The sequence below is a fragment of the Pleuronectes platessa genome, chromosome 9 (genome assembly GCF_947347685.1).
Source record: "Pleuronectes platessa chromosome 9, fPlePla1.1, whole genome shotgun sequence".
NCBI lineage: Eukaryota > Metazoa > Chordata > Actinopteri > Pleuronectiformes > Pleuronectidae > Pleuronectes > Pleuronectes platessa.
Genome location: NC_070634.1, coordinates 4131290 through 4145832, shown reverse-complemented (window position 1 = coordinate 4145832; position 14543 = coordinate 4131290). Strand labels below are relative to the sequence as shown.

At 40.5% G+C, this 14543-nt stretch overlaps 1 protein-coding gene across 1 annotated transcript in view; it reads left to right on the top strand.

Moving 5' to 3' along the window:
• tbl1xr1a (TBL1X/Y related 1a) overlaps window positions 1–14543 on the top strand; it is a 39840-nt gene that overhangs the window by 14804 nt on the left and 10493 nt on the right. Inside the window, exons 2-3 of the mRNA XM_053430389.1 lie at window positions 2189–2253; window positions 14447–14543. Of these exons, the coding sequence (XP_053286364.1) occupies window positions 14486–14543 (58 nt within the window). The 5' untranslated portion in view covers window positions 2189–2253; window positions 14447–14485. The remainder of the gene's footprint in view (window positions 1–2188; window positions 2254–14446) is intronic.

Below are 14543 nucleotides of genomic sequence, written 5' to 3'. Positions count from 1 at the left end.
TTATGCAATCCAGCCCCTCTGTCTGCAGCTGTATTCATTAGCACAGAGTGGTATCACAGAACCATTACAGGCTCTACAGAGAGTGTTGATTTCAAAGTTGCTTTTACATGACGCAACTTGTTTTAACTATATTGTCGCGAAAAAATTCAGCAGGTTTTTATAAAGATCAGTTCTATGTGTGAGTGATTAAATACAGCAGAGGAGCAGAGTCACTTGTTGACCGGCACTGAGTAATGCGCCTCGATGCAGTGGTGCTGTTTAGGGGGGGCCAGCAGGCCACTCTGATACAGTGAAGGCCATACGTTTTTCAACACACAAGCCTCAGTGCATCAATGCAAAAAAATCCCAGTGGAAACATTATACCATAATGATTTGAATGAAACTATCCAGCAAGTCTCGAAGACGCAGGCACAGCGTTAGAAATTTACAGCACATTTTAACATTACCCCGATAATACTGATAATGGTGATAATTTTGGTCACTCTAATCGTGATACAAAATGTTCCCCCTGTTTTATCTCTAACGACGGGTAGATTCTGTTGCCAATTTTTCGGATTTTTCCTGCAGGTCATGTCTACAAACGACTATAAGAGCATTCTGTATTCATGTAGTGCTGGTTTACATTCGCAGCTTTTTTCGACTTTGACTTCAAAGCATAATTTAGGGATATTTTACTTGTGGTGACACTTGCTGTCATACCAAAAAGCTGAGTGTATGTACTGTATTTATGTGTGTGTGTGTGTGAGAGACACAGACCCATTAGCCCAGGTTGTAATGTTTACATGGTATTTAATTAAATACAGTTGGTGTAAAAACATGCCTCTAATTGGAAATCTTGAAGCTGTTTTTAATTTGTGCAGCTCGACTGTTTATCTTGACTTTGTGGCCTTTTTGGTGAACTTGTGTGAAAAGGTCATTATCTCTTATTTTACTACCAAACAAGGGGCCAATGGTTCATCTAGAGTTGTTACCAGTTAAACTTGGAAACCACCACTTTCTGGAAGTAAAGAATCATATAATTTATTAGGTAAAGTTTTGAACTATCGGTTAACACTACTGTTGGTGAGGGGTAGAGCAGACGTCCTCCAACTGAAGCTCGGCAGTTCGATCCCCATTCTTCCCCATCTGCATGCCGAAGTGTCCTTGGGCAAGATGCTGAACCCCAAATTGCCCCCCATAGAACAACAAAGTGCTGCTAATAGATGCACTGTATGAATGTGTGGGTGAATGTTGAACTGTACTTTAAAGAGCTTTGAGTGGTCAAGACTAGAAAAGCGCTATACAAATACAAAACCATTTACCATTAACTACCATTTTGCAAAGATTGAACATTTAATTTTGTTTGGGACTATTTATTTTGATTGAGGTGTTTTTACATGGTGCACTTTTATTTAGTTTTGGCTTTGAAACTTATGATTATTGGAACATTAGAATAACAGATTTAGTTTCAAGAGACGAGCAGCCTTGTTCTGCGTGTTTTGCTGGGATATTGCTGCATTCATTAAAATGTTACCACCACTATCAGTAAGTGATTCATCTGTGTATTAAGTGTTTCATACATGTATACGGCTATGGCTGTTGCAGACTGCTTTTGCTCTGGATTTAATTCTTTGGTGTTTAAATTATGTCAAAATAGTAAACAATTCAACAATTCACAATCTCCTCTAACGCCGAAGTTGATGCTAAAAAGCCTTGTTTTACTAATATAGCAAAACCTCAATTAATTTAGTTTTCTATCACACAAGACCTGAATTGATTCTAGCAGAACATAATCTAAAAATGTTGCTCCATAGCAAAACTAGAAGACAAAAATAAATAATCTGAAGACATTGCAAAAGCTTCTCCTGAAAATTCATCGTGTCCCATAAAGGAAAATGCACCAAAGAAATTGAAACGCTGTCAATTTTTTTTAATAGTATGGACAGAACTCTGTTCAAGCACTGTATCAACAGAAAGTCCACAGTAACATGAACCTATGTGTAATCATAAATAATTTATATTGTTTATGCTCATGAATCAACCTTGCAGTTCACAGGTTATGATCAGGTAAAATGTGTTCTTCTGTGACCCTGGATTTTGGGTGAAGCAGTAGAACAATTTTTAAAGAAAACCTTATAGTCAGTTTTATCGTGTCTCATAAAATCCTTCAGAGACCTCTAACTGAGTATTTGATCTTTTTTTGTTGCAGGTTCTGAGCCCATGGTACATGCCCTGACTGAACAGACTGGTGGTGCATACATACATACTACTGTGGTGAGTGATCTACAGCTAGCTGGGGCTGTGAAATACTCCTAGCAGCCTCTATACGGAGTTTGTTGTCTGAGCAAAGACATGAAAATGCAATGATAATTTCAAATATTTCCATACTTGTGCACCTTGCTACAGGAGCTGTTCTAGACTGGTTCATGTTCCACTCACTAATGAACCGCTTGCAACCCATTTGGAACCAGAGTTAAAGACTCCTTATATGGTTGTTCTTGTTGTATTGCTTTGTTCAAATTTACCAATTCATTAGACCAAGGGGGCAAACAAACCAGTGTCTGATTCGACCAGAATAAACATTATAGATTTAAAAATGCCAGAGGCTGATTGACAGTCTCAGTAACAAACAAGTAGCTTTGTTAGTGCCACTGCTTCCCCACACTCTGACCACATTTCCTGTATCCAATGGTGCCCTCTGCCTCACTTCCCCCTCCTCAGTTTATTTTATTCAGGGAGAACTAACATATTGGAAGTGAGTTTATTTTCACTCTTTTAGTTACCCGTGTTTTCCTCAAAGCTTTGACAGCTCCAGTTTGATTTCCAGTGGAAGAACTCTGCTCTCTTCCTGTTTTGTACTGTTTCACACTCCTGCAGATTTCCTGTGAACTCTGCCCGAGCGGCACGCAATGTTAAATGCGGCATAGGAAGCATAGAAGCCCTCGGTCTCCTTGGTGATGCTCATGTTTGTTTACGTTTGTATACCCGAGGACATTTTGCCTGACTCACTGACGCTGTTGATTTGGTTCTCCGGTTGAACCAAGAAGCTCTGCTGTGACGACTACGCTACTACTGTCACCCTTTTTGGCAGCTAGCTGTTTTAATGTCAGGTCAGCCTTATTGGAGGGCTTTGTTTTCCTCACGCTCTGCGTGTTTATTTCATTCATGAAGAAATCAGCTCTGCAGGTCTTAGTCATCTAGCGTATGTGTTATTTACATAAATAGCCTATAAGCACTCATGCATAGTTCTCTTTTTACATCCGAAAACTAGTGGTTTTGACGGTCACACAGGAAATTGTTTTCTATTGCGATACTAACATTGAACAGATGAAGAGGTTTATTTGGTGAAAATGAACAGTGATGTCAGAGGAGCATATTTCTCTCATAAATGACTGTGTTGTTGTGTGGTTTTTATTGTGTTGTCTTTGTGCTGGGGATAGCATGTAGCTCAACTTGCTACTGGGCCGCTGTGTTCCGAGCAATTACTGAGTCTGAGTCAGAGCTGTTAAAGCCACCAACACACCCATTTTGTTTGTGCCCTGCAGAAACCTTTCACTACCAACTTTGTCTCTAATATCACACTAAGCCCATAAGTTGTTAAGCAAGTGTCAAATGTTTTTCATGGGAGTGAGACAGAATGATAGAAATGTCAGAATACCATCACAGAGTTTTGATTTACTGACTGATGGTTTCAGGAGAGATTCAGCAGGGTGTTACTTAGCCACTTTGTGAAGAGTCTTAAGAAAACATGACTTCTGACTTGGAGGTGTTCTGTATTTTTATTGATGCAGTAGTATGGAACAACGAGTTGCTCCCACAAGGCTGCTGTATGAAACAAGAGAAGAAAGATGTCTTTGTTTTAAAATGATTCAGCCCACAGCGTTGATTCGGCTCAGCAGTTTGCCTAGAAATTAGCTTGTATGTTATGCCTCTTCATTCTCCTAAAGAAAGCCAAAGCCTCCACACCTCAGTGAGCTTGTCCCTGCTTCACCCTCAAGTTCAAATCCAATTTTTTTTCTCCAAAAGAGAAACAGAATTGTAGAGGAATGAGGAGAGATACGGTGATGATTAAATGCACATACGGCTCAGGTAATAGAACAGGGGATTAGATTTGCCTATTTTTATTTGTTTACATCTCTTGCAGGAATACAGAAATCACATTCTCTAGGTTTGGTAACAGACATGCATAAAACAATCCTGTGATACCATTCAAATGGTGGGTGGGTCAAGCTAGTATGTGAAGAGGTGAAATGCATTCCAATGGAATAGAAGCAATGCCGGCTCTTTCTCATAAGAGAGAAGTTAACCAGCATTTTCTTGTGTTTTGCTTCAGGTGTCAATAAAAGTGAAACATGGTTTGCAGACAGTTAAGAGACAGCTGGTCCAAAATAAGAAATAATCCTGGAGAGCTGCTATTTTGGCTAGCCAGCATGCCAGCATTTAGCATGTAGTTTTACAGCCAACCCTGTGAGTAGTGTTCAAACACCCTACCACCACATATTTTTTAAAAGATATGCTTATACGTTCAGCTGATATGACTGGGCCTCTGAGTCTGAGCTAATGTTATCAGTCTAGCTCGGTTTTATACTAGTACATAAAATCCAGACTCAACTATGCAGTCTGTTATGTAGCTGCCTTTTTGTTAATGTTCTTCGATGCTGGATAGACAATCAGAGGAGGAGAGATGGACATCAGAGGAGCCAGGAAATTCCCAGCAAAGTTAAGATAAAATGGGCAGCAAAATATAACGATGACAAAAAGCTGGGACTAAGTTCAAAACAAACTAAATGATTCTTTATTAGCTTTGTAAGTTTAAAATATAAGATAGTCCTTTATAATTTTGACTCCCACAAGGGAGACATTTGCTGTATTGCAGCAGCAGATGGGATAAAAGTAACAATTAGATATGCAATAAACATGCAATATTTACAAATATGAAAATCGCAGTAGTAAATACAGTGTAAACAGCATAAGTAAGAAAGCAAATTAAAATATTGGAATTACAACGACAGCTTGACTGCACAGTTGAATGATATTGAGCCTGAGTGAATCTGTAGTGCAATGACTCTGACTTTGGATCATTAGTCCAAATATAAATAACCAAAGCTTCAATCCCTCTATTTGTTAATACCCCCTGCTTAAACTCTACACACTTGGATTCTATACAAACCAACGTGTTTTTAGATGAATTTCTTGCACCTGAATCCTAACATTTTGAACACAAAATCAGCCGGGCTAAAAAAATGCTATTTTTGTTCTGCTCTCATTAAAAGTAGTGTCTTGCGCTGGCGGGTCAGTGGGTGCTTACAGGGGTAATAGAGATCACCACATCTTATTTTAACCCAAGACTACAGCTTTGCTCACCTCTACCCCTTGCTGTCAATAAATTGGCCCATCCTGTGTGTCCACCACTGCAGTCGGTCACTGGAAATAGTTGTTTGTCTGGTTCTTACATGTTGGTAAAGGTATGTGGAATAACATCTTTCTACAATAGAACCACTCATAACAACAGAAAAAAGACAAGGTGTTAGAAATCTGCAAAAATATGTAAAAGCCATCTCTGAAATGTATAATTTGTGTCACACTAATGTTAATGTAATTTACCACAAGGCTTTGGTAAATCTTATTTTTTTATTTATATCATCATTCTTGAGTTTTTAGACAGAGTTAATATCTTGATGAGATCATTGAATCAGACCTTTAATAGTAATTTTTTGCTCTGATGTTTCTGATTGTAACTTAGTGTAGTTTTTGCGTTGTTGACCATAGACACATCTCACTGCATGTCCACTTGCCACCTGTTGTGCTAAAATCAAAGTGATGCTCTGCACTATAGTGAGAGCTGTTGATCGAGCGGTAACCATGACATGTTTCTGGTACATGCATATCAGACTTAACCTTCTTAAGAGATCCTTAAAGTGATTGAGATTCTGACTTAGACAAGTTCTCTTCTAATCCAAGCCAGCACGGTAATTCTCAGGTAGATAACCAACGCTGAATCAGTGATCGTCAATGACCAGCTCTGATCAGGTGGACACGGAATGCCCACGGCAGGTTTAACTGCCCGCCAAGCAAGGCTAGCTGGCAACGCCGACATGCTGCCATCTGTCATGACATACAGCTAGCCTCGCTGACCTCAAATAGGCCATGTGAGGCAGAGCAAGGCGTGCCAATGCAATCTGCCACTCCAGGAGTCCAGTATGCTGAGCCCTGGAGAGGGGGAGGGGTGAGCCTCATGCAGAGAGTGGTTCACTGCTGTTGTCATTGCTCCCTAAACAACTGCAATGCAGAATTTATGAAGGCCCTGACTCAAGCTTACAGAAACTTTGTAACTAGTTGTAGAATCAAGGTAAATTTTCAATTCTTGATGGCCTGATTAGCATTATTGAGTCGGCTAACGGAAGCTTAGTTAGTTATGTTTAATACTAAAACCAGGGACCCACATGACCCACAATGGAACTCAACCTCCATGAGTTTATCAGAACTTGGTCAAAACAACATTAGTCAAGTTACCATGAACAAACATAGCAGCAGAAAAGGAGTAACTTGCTTTGATAGACAGCAGAACATAATTGGTCAAATACATTAACCTTTACAACAATGTGTAGGAATAAAAATCTGCTGATGTTAGCTGATGTGCCAACTCATTGCTACTATTATCAGCCACCCTACTGTGGGAGATGCAAATAAGAAAATGAGCTCTGCACAGAAAGTGGTCAAAACAAACTTGAAGCGGAAGCAAAACCTGAGCTAAACCCACCCACACCTTTTCTGCAGTGTTAGTGATCTTACAGAGAAGGAACGTTGAGTCTTAAGTGGATGAGATCAACTTTATTTTTGGTTTGTACAAATGGTCTTGCGTCGGGCCCTTTTATTGTCAACGTGATAGTGATATTACCAGAAATGGAGGCTGGTTTGGAGAGGCTGCTGCTGCAGACAAAGTGAAGCACCTGTTAAAGAAATCCTGTCCGTCAAACAAGCTTTACATTACTTAATATCATTAGCTTTCATGACAAAAGTTCAATCATTTTAAGAAATTGCTAATTTTAATCAAAGTGATAACATATAATCCCTGACAATGTAATGATACTCTAATTACACTTTTTCATTTTTCAAATGCAACCTTGTCTGGTTTACTTGCAATGTGATTATGTAATCCCATTACTGCCAAATCCTACCCATGGTTTACTGCAGGTTGAAGTAGAGCATCTCTGTCCCTTTTTTCCCTGCACCTTTTTCTACCTGTGGCAACATTATTAGTGATAATCTTTTTTTTCATTTGTGGCTCCATTGGGCAACGGCTGAATTTGATGCGTTGAGGAGTGAAATGCTATGGAAAATAAGATTGTGTCCTGAATCATACCACCCCCACTTCTGTGATTTATTTCTGCTGCTCTGAAAATACAGCCAAACTGTCAGCTCTCACAAATCCTTTCAGTGGGAATGAGCCCTATTTCCACAGGCAGAGGAGAACGAGAGCAGCAGATATCACAGCCTGGGCCTCCTTTATATATCCATGCACGAGAGCCTTCAAAGAACATGGCATCTAAATGGAAGATATCACAGACTGCAATAGACAGGAACACTCATGATGCAGTGTGTGGGCTTCTTCCGTTTCATGGCATACACCTACCACTGTCGAAGATAAAGTGCTCATTTACAGTCAGCAGCGTTTTTTAATGCTTAAACATGTTTTATATAAAATGTTCATTCACATAAAATCAATACATAGCTTCGTTGAGGTATTGTAACCCTTGTTCAAAAATATATGCTCCCTGAGAAGCATGTACACTATTTATATTATTTATATTTGGCGGAGCTCGACTAGCACTGATACCAATGAATAATTGAGGCGGATACTTACGGTATAATCACATTGCAAGTACATCAGTAGAGTTTGAGTTAAAAAGCATTTGCCAATTCTCCTTTCCTAAATGTAAATGCATTGGCAACACTTTTGCCAATAATTCTTGAAATATGGGCCCAAATGGCAACTAAAACAATACATACAATATATACATTTCATTATACATTCACCTGCTGTTTATGCTTCGACCAGACGCCTGCTAATCTACAGACTGCTGGTTATTTATTAGGAGCGACTCAGCAGGCAGGGAACAAGTGAAGCTAAGAATCCACTGACAACAGTTAACACTTGTGTGTCCAGAGTGCAAGTCATCGTTGAAAGAGTTACAGTCTTACACGGGCAGATACACTCACTATGAGTGGTGTCAGGTATGTGATGTAACTGTTCATGTTGCTCTTAACATTTTCAACTTCATGAAGAAGTAATGCCTTAACTAAACAAAATGAATTTTCACCGGATCCATCTAGAGAGCACCGTTTAGTGTTTAGCAGTGGCTAATTTAAGTGTGTGTGTGTGTGTGTGTGTGTGTGTGTGTGTGTGTGTGTGTGTGTGTGTGTGTGTGTGTGTGTGTGTGTGTGTGTGTGTGTGTGTGTGTGTGTGTGTGTGTGTGTGTGTGTGTGTGTGTGTGTGTGTGTGTGTGTGTGTGTGTGTGTTTGGTTGTTGCCCTCCAGGCTACTAAATAGAAGTGTTGTGGTTTGAATGAGCAAAGCCCCAAGTTCAAACATATATTTTATATGGTAAATTGTTTGTATTTACAAAGTGCTTTTCTAATCTTAACCACCACTCAAAGCTCAATTCACATTCACCCATTCACACAAACCTTCATGCAGCACCTTTTCTATCACACATCATTCACACACTGATGGAACAGCCATCAGGGGCAATTCCCGGTTCCATGTCTTGCCCAAGGCATGGGGACCGTAGGGGATCAAACCACCGACCTTCTGGTTAATGGACGACCCGACCCACCTGAGCTGTAGCCGTCTGTTGTTAGTGTGTGCACAGTTACATTCCGGGAGCTGGAGTTCTAAATGTAAAGCGTGCCGAAAACAAGCAAAGAAACAGCTGTGTTGCCTGCATGTAGACTTAAATGTCTGCACGTACATCATCACTTCACCGCTTAAGCTAATGAATTATAAATGCCAGCTGGTAACCCAAGACAAATATGCTTTACTTGATATTGATATTGATTTCATATTGTGAGGCACAGCCGCCCCCCTTCTCTTCCAATATGTTTTCACTCTGGCTCACTCAGGCCACATCCATACTAATTCATTTTTTCAATCCAAAATGCATGAAACCTGCGTCTATAGATATGCTTGGTGTCCACAGTCCTCCAGGGTTTTATAGCCACTAATACAGAGAAGTATGAAAACTCTCTGGGCCTTGTTTTGAGTTAAAAACTCCGGAGCAGCGTTATAGTCAAGGCGGGTAGAAACTCTAATGTTTGGATAAATTACGTAGACACTCATAACCGCTTGGTGATTGTTAGTTGTTAGTCACGATGTAGCCTTTGCAGACTTGTGAGGCTCCTATCACATAACCAATCTCGAGAAGAAAACAACTGGCATCAGCCTTGGCTACCAGTGTAGAACACATCATGGATTATCAATTACCAGCGTTGGTGATACTGGTGTCTTTGCTAACAGCTGTTATGCAGTAAAATTCCTAAAATAACAATAATATAATTGCCTGCATTTGAGGAAGACAAGCCCAGTATACGTGAGTGATATGTGTTTTCAGGCATGTTAGTATGGCCAGGGATTAAAACTGATATGGAGCCAAAACACTTGTATGGACAGATCGATTTTGTTTGAGAATTTCATTTCAAACAAAAACGTAGTTGCATGGATGTTGTCTCAGCATGGCTGTCATCGTCATGTTCTGATTTTCTTTTGGTGGCCCCCCCCTCCCCCCCTCTTTGAGCCGTGACTTGATTTAAGATGTACAGTATGGGCCCAGTTTGCCACTGGCAGCAGTCAGAGGCAAACTGGTGGGGAGAGAGAAAGAGAGAGGGAGAAAAGAAGAAAAGAAAAGCAGAGACAGAGATTCCCTTCTTCTCTACCATCCTCCCATCCCCCATCTCCCTCTTTTCTCCCACACTGTCAACACAGAGGATCCTGGCTGCAGCCGGTGGCTCAACAGCGCCACTGCAGTGGCATGGTGGTGGAGGGGAAGTGCACGTCACTGTTTACAAACACGTGGTCCTCCCCAGGCTCTGCTGCTGTCAGATGGGATTTAAACAGAGGGTATCAGTGATCTGTGACTCAACAGTCTGCAGGTTTTCATTTCAACCAAACACAACATCGGTGCCTCCTATGCTGTTTGAAGTGTGTTATTCAGGTCAGCGTTTGTGTTTGCGTCAAATGAATTCCTGCATGTTCTGCAGCCTTAATATGCTCAGTACCCACCATCATAGATCGTAAAATAAAATATTCTTACAGAAATGTACTTCAATTCATGTCCAGATTCAAATCTAGAGTGATGCCTTATGTCTTAGATTCACTTTACATTCTATCTTAAGACTGGTCAGGTCATGGCAGCAGACAACACCATAATAGCAATGTACACCCTGGAAATGTCACTGTATATTTTAATTGTCAAAACGATATGCCACCAGAACTGTGGAACCAGCTGTTATATCACCCAAAAATAAACAATTGGTTTGGAAATATTTAAGGGCTTGATTTTATTTTGTTTGAAATGGAAGCGCAAATTCAGTTTAATTAGATTTAGCTTAGGCTGAGGATGAACGCAATGGACCTAAAAGCTGTGTGGTTTCAGCTGCTTTAAATACAGTGTACGATTTTACATTGAATCGAGTTATTTAACCCTGAAATAATCTAAAAGAGACAAGAAACATTAAGATGTGAGCATTGTGGCCATTTAAGTCTCTTTGAATCAACCTGCTCCGAACATAAACATATTCTTAAGCAGTTCTTTCTGCCTCACTGTTATACATTCGACAGTTGCTGCTGTAAACACACTAACCACGGAGTGCAGGGGTGTGACGTGTTTTAAAGTTAGCAGGCAGCTGAACTGTTGCAATATGGAACCGCTGTAAATTGGAAGTGAAAGCAGCCCGGCAGCTGCTTATGATTTAATAATAGGCCTAATTTAGAGTACAGTATGTCTGCAATGCCAGGGCAGGACTAATGGCTCATGTCAGCATGACAGAATGTTGCTAGTTAGCACCGGGCAACGCAACTCAATCACAATTACAAACACTTGTAGCAGTGTTTGTAATTGTGATTAAGCTAAATATCACCATGCGAGGTGGTTTGCATTATGTGTGTGGACCTGCTGTAGATGTGACCCTCAGAACAGTCTGCTCGCTGACAGCCTCCTCTGTGGAAATCGTCTCTCACTCGAGACAGTAGGGTCCAGGCACAGATGAGTATCGCTGAGCTAACGTAACTTCTTCTGCTGCTGTCTCGGCTACAGAGTTGTCTCGCGAGTCTTTGACAGATCCCAGAGCAGCTCAGCCATAGCAGCATTATTCTCCTGTGTAGGTGATGCAACTGGCTAGAGTCGTCTGTTGTTGTTGTCTTTGTCACTGTGGTTTGACTACAATATGCAGCATTAGCAAATTAATTGTGAGTGGTCACAGGAGAAGCCACATTAGTCCGCTCTTTAGACATCACCATGTGTATTGTGTAGATGCATATCATGTTTGCTTTGTAGTAACCCGTTTCCCCTTAGGTTGACGTTTAAGATTAATCTCATCTCATCGTCTCTTCTTATTACGTGTGGAGAGTGTAGAAGATGATAGTATCACTGTGTGAAATCCCCTCCTCCTCCTTCTCCTCCTCCTGTCTGGGTTTGATATTCTGCAGTGTTCAGGCTAAGGGTCATCTTAAAAGTTTTCCCGTGCCAGACGACGAGAATCCTAACATCCTGGGAAATTAAACGTAACCTGGTGCTAACAGTAGTCAGGAGACTCTATTTCATCCACTTAAAAGCCATTAAATGCACAGAAAGCCTGCTTCTCATGGGAGAGGGGGCTGCAGACATTGAGCTTCAGGCATTACATGGCTGATTATTCTCAGGGGAAATGGGCTTTGAGCTGCTCCTTGTTTGGAATCGGGTCCCCCGCTCTCCTAGAGTTTTTAAAGTTGTATTACCTAATGCTTTTGGGGTTCACAAAACAAGAGACAAAAGTGATGTTGAATCTTAATTCCCTGATCCCATGCAAGAAGTCAGTTTGTCATGGAGGGCTTCCCTCATTTGTGCATGAAATGATGTATACGTAGTCAGATGACAATTTTTTAGAAGCTGCTTATTAACACTAAATAAGTTCAGCGTTTAAATGTTGTGGTTTCAACCAAGCAAACCTTATATTGTCCAGTTCTGGCTTTGCAACAACAATGAACTTGATGTTAATTTTGGTCCATCTATTACCCCACTCACAAAGGAGTTTCAACTTGCTGTTAACATGAGATCAGTTCCTGTATATCAGATAATGACATCTGATCTCAGCACCATTGCTTTAACACCTGTTATGACTACATGTTCTTCTTATCTCTCGATTCTGCCTGCATGGTGACTGGATCTCAAGATGCAAGAAAGGTCACTTGAGGTGGATTGGCTTGTCAGCCACATGTAGGACCAAGGGAAGTGATGCGAGACACTCCTCAGGGATTACTATGCCGTGCAAGGCTAAGGTTCTGTGACAGATGTTTGACAGCCAACGTCGTCAATAGGCCGTTTTTTTGTTAAAAAGGCTAAAGTTACATGCAGGTGTGCAAAGTGAAAACAGAAAGGGCTGGTTGATGTGGGGGTGTGTTGGTTCATGCATTGATGGTATGATGAACTATGATCCACGAAGGGAGTAATAACTCCATGAACATGCAACTTCATTAGAGCATTTAAAATGTAATCGATGGAGAGGTAACCGCAGACTGTGGTGTTCACATAAAGTAATCTACCAGGAATGTGCCTGCATGTATTTCATCAGCCAACGTAACACCTTGCTGGGTGACGTTCCAACGTGTTGTGGCAAAAGTTGAAGCGCAGTGCTGATGTGGCTCTGATGTGCAGCCTGATAAGATAATACAGAGTCATTAGAGAAGTTTGTTAGTAGTTGTGATAGTTCAGTTAATGCCTGGTTTACACAATTTTTGCCTGATTTTCCACTTGCCAAAACTTCCGATTGGATCCAAATCTGTGATGATAGTCTACATATCTAGAAAACTTCTATCCAGGCATGCTTGAGATGTTAGGAAAAGGCGGAGTAAGGCGACTGGTTAAGTTGTTGGACAGTTGTTTTTTGTTTTAAAGAATGTGGTCAGACTACAGATTGCATTGGCTCCTGGCTGAGATCCAATCACAATGCGGCGTAGAAGTGGTTTGGTCAATCCAGACAACTGACTGCAGTGTGTTTTTATACTTTTACATATATCATCCATGTTGGGACTGCATGTCAACAATCAACTGTTATTATCCAACTATCAACTAAGGCCCCGTACACACCTGGTATTAACATGTGGTTTTTGTGATCTGATCACAAGGGGACAGCTTTGAGTACTGGCGTGAACGCACTCACATCAGACAGCGATCCGATCAAGCCAGACCACATTCGGAGGTGGCCACAATATCAACACTAATCACCACATAATGATCGATACTTTAATTTCCTTAAATTGGTCAAATCTTTCTTCACTGCTGACTCGTCTCTCTACCTCTCTTTCGCTCACTCATGCCGACACAGACACACACACACACACACAGGGACATGGGATACATGTGCAAACTCAGACTGGCTCAAAGCGACATTGTTTGTCTTAACTAACACAGATGACACAAGTGTTAAATTACATGTAGAGCAGGGAAGTGAGATCCGATCACAAGTGGTCACAGGAGACACATTCAGGACGCACTTTAGTGCTGGGAGTGAACACAGAGAGAGACTTAGCGCTGGCCACTTGTGATCGGATCTCTGAAGGACGGATGTTAATACCAGGTGTGTACAGGGCCTAACTGATCATTCTGTCTCTCCGAGCTGCAGAAATAAAGATTCTGAAAACACCTCCCCTTATCCTATACAAGTTGTATATTCAAACAGAGCTGGGGAATATAGTCAATATCAATAATTACCACAATATAATTTTAAGCAATATGACAAAAGTCCAATATATATATATATCAATATAATGCTTATGCATTGTCTTAGCACTGTGAGGAGATACAACACAGAGTGGAACGACATCAGATCTGTAAAATGTTTTGCTGTTTATCAAGTGTTTATCAAGACATTCTCTGATCATAAAGAAGAGATTAAAACCACAACCTTCCAACAAACATTAGAGTGAAAAGAAATAATAATGTGACATTTATCTAGATAATTATTTATTTATCAACTGATATGGAAATGTTAATCTTGCTATATATTTTGTTCATATCACTCAGCCCATTATTTAAACAATGAAATAATCAAAGCAAATGAATGAGAAAGATTTGTTACATTTTTCTTATTCGGTTTCAAATTTTATTTTATTTATTTATTTTTTGTGCTGTGGTCAAATTGATTGTGTAATCTTCTCTGAGCAGTCGCAGTGAGTATTTCCCTCCACTGATCAACCTGTCTCTCTGTGTTTTCAGGTGTGTGTGTGCTGACCTCATGGTGTAACAGGAGTAAAGATGAGCATTAGCAGTGATGAGGTCAACTTCCTGGTCTACAGATACCTACAGGAGTCAG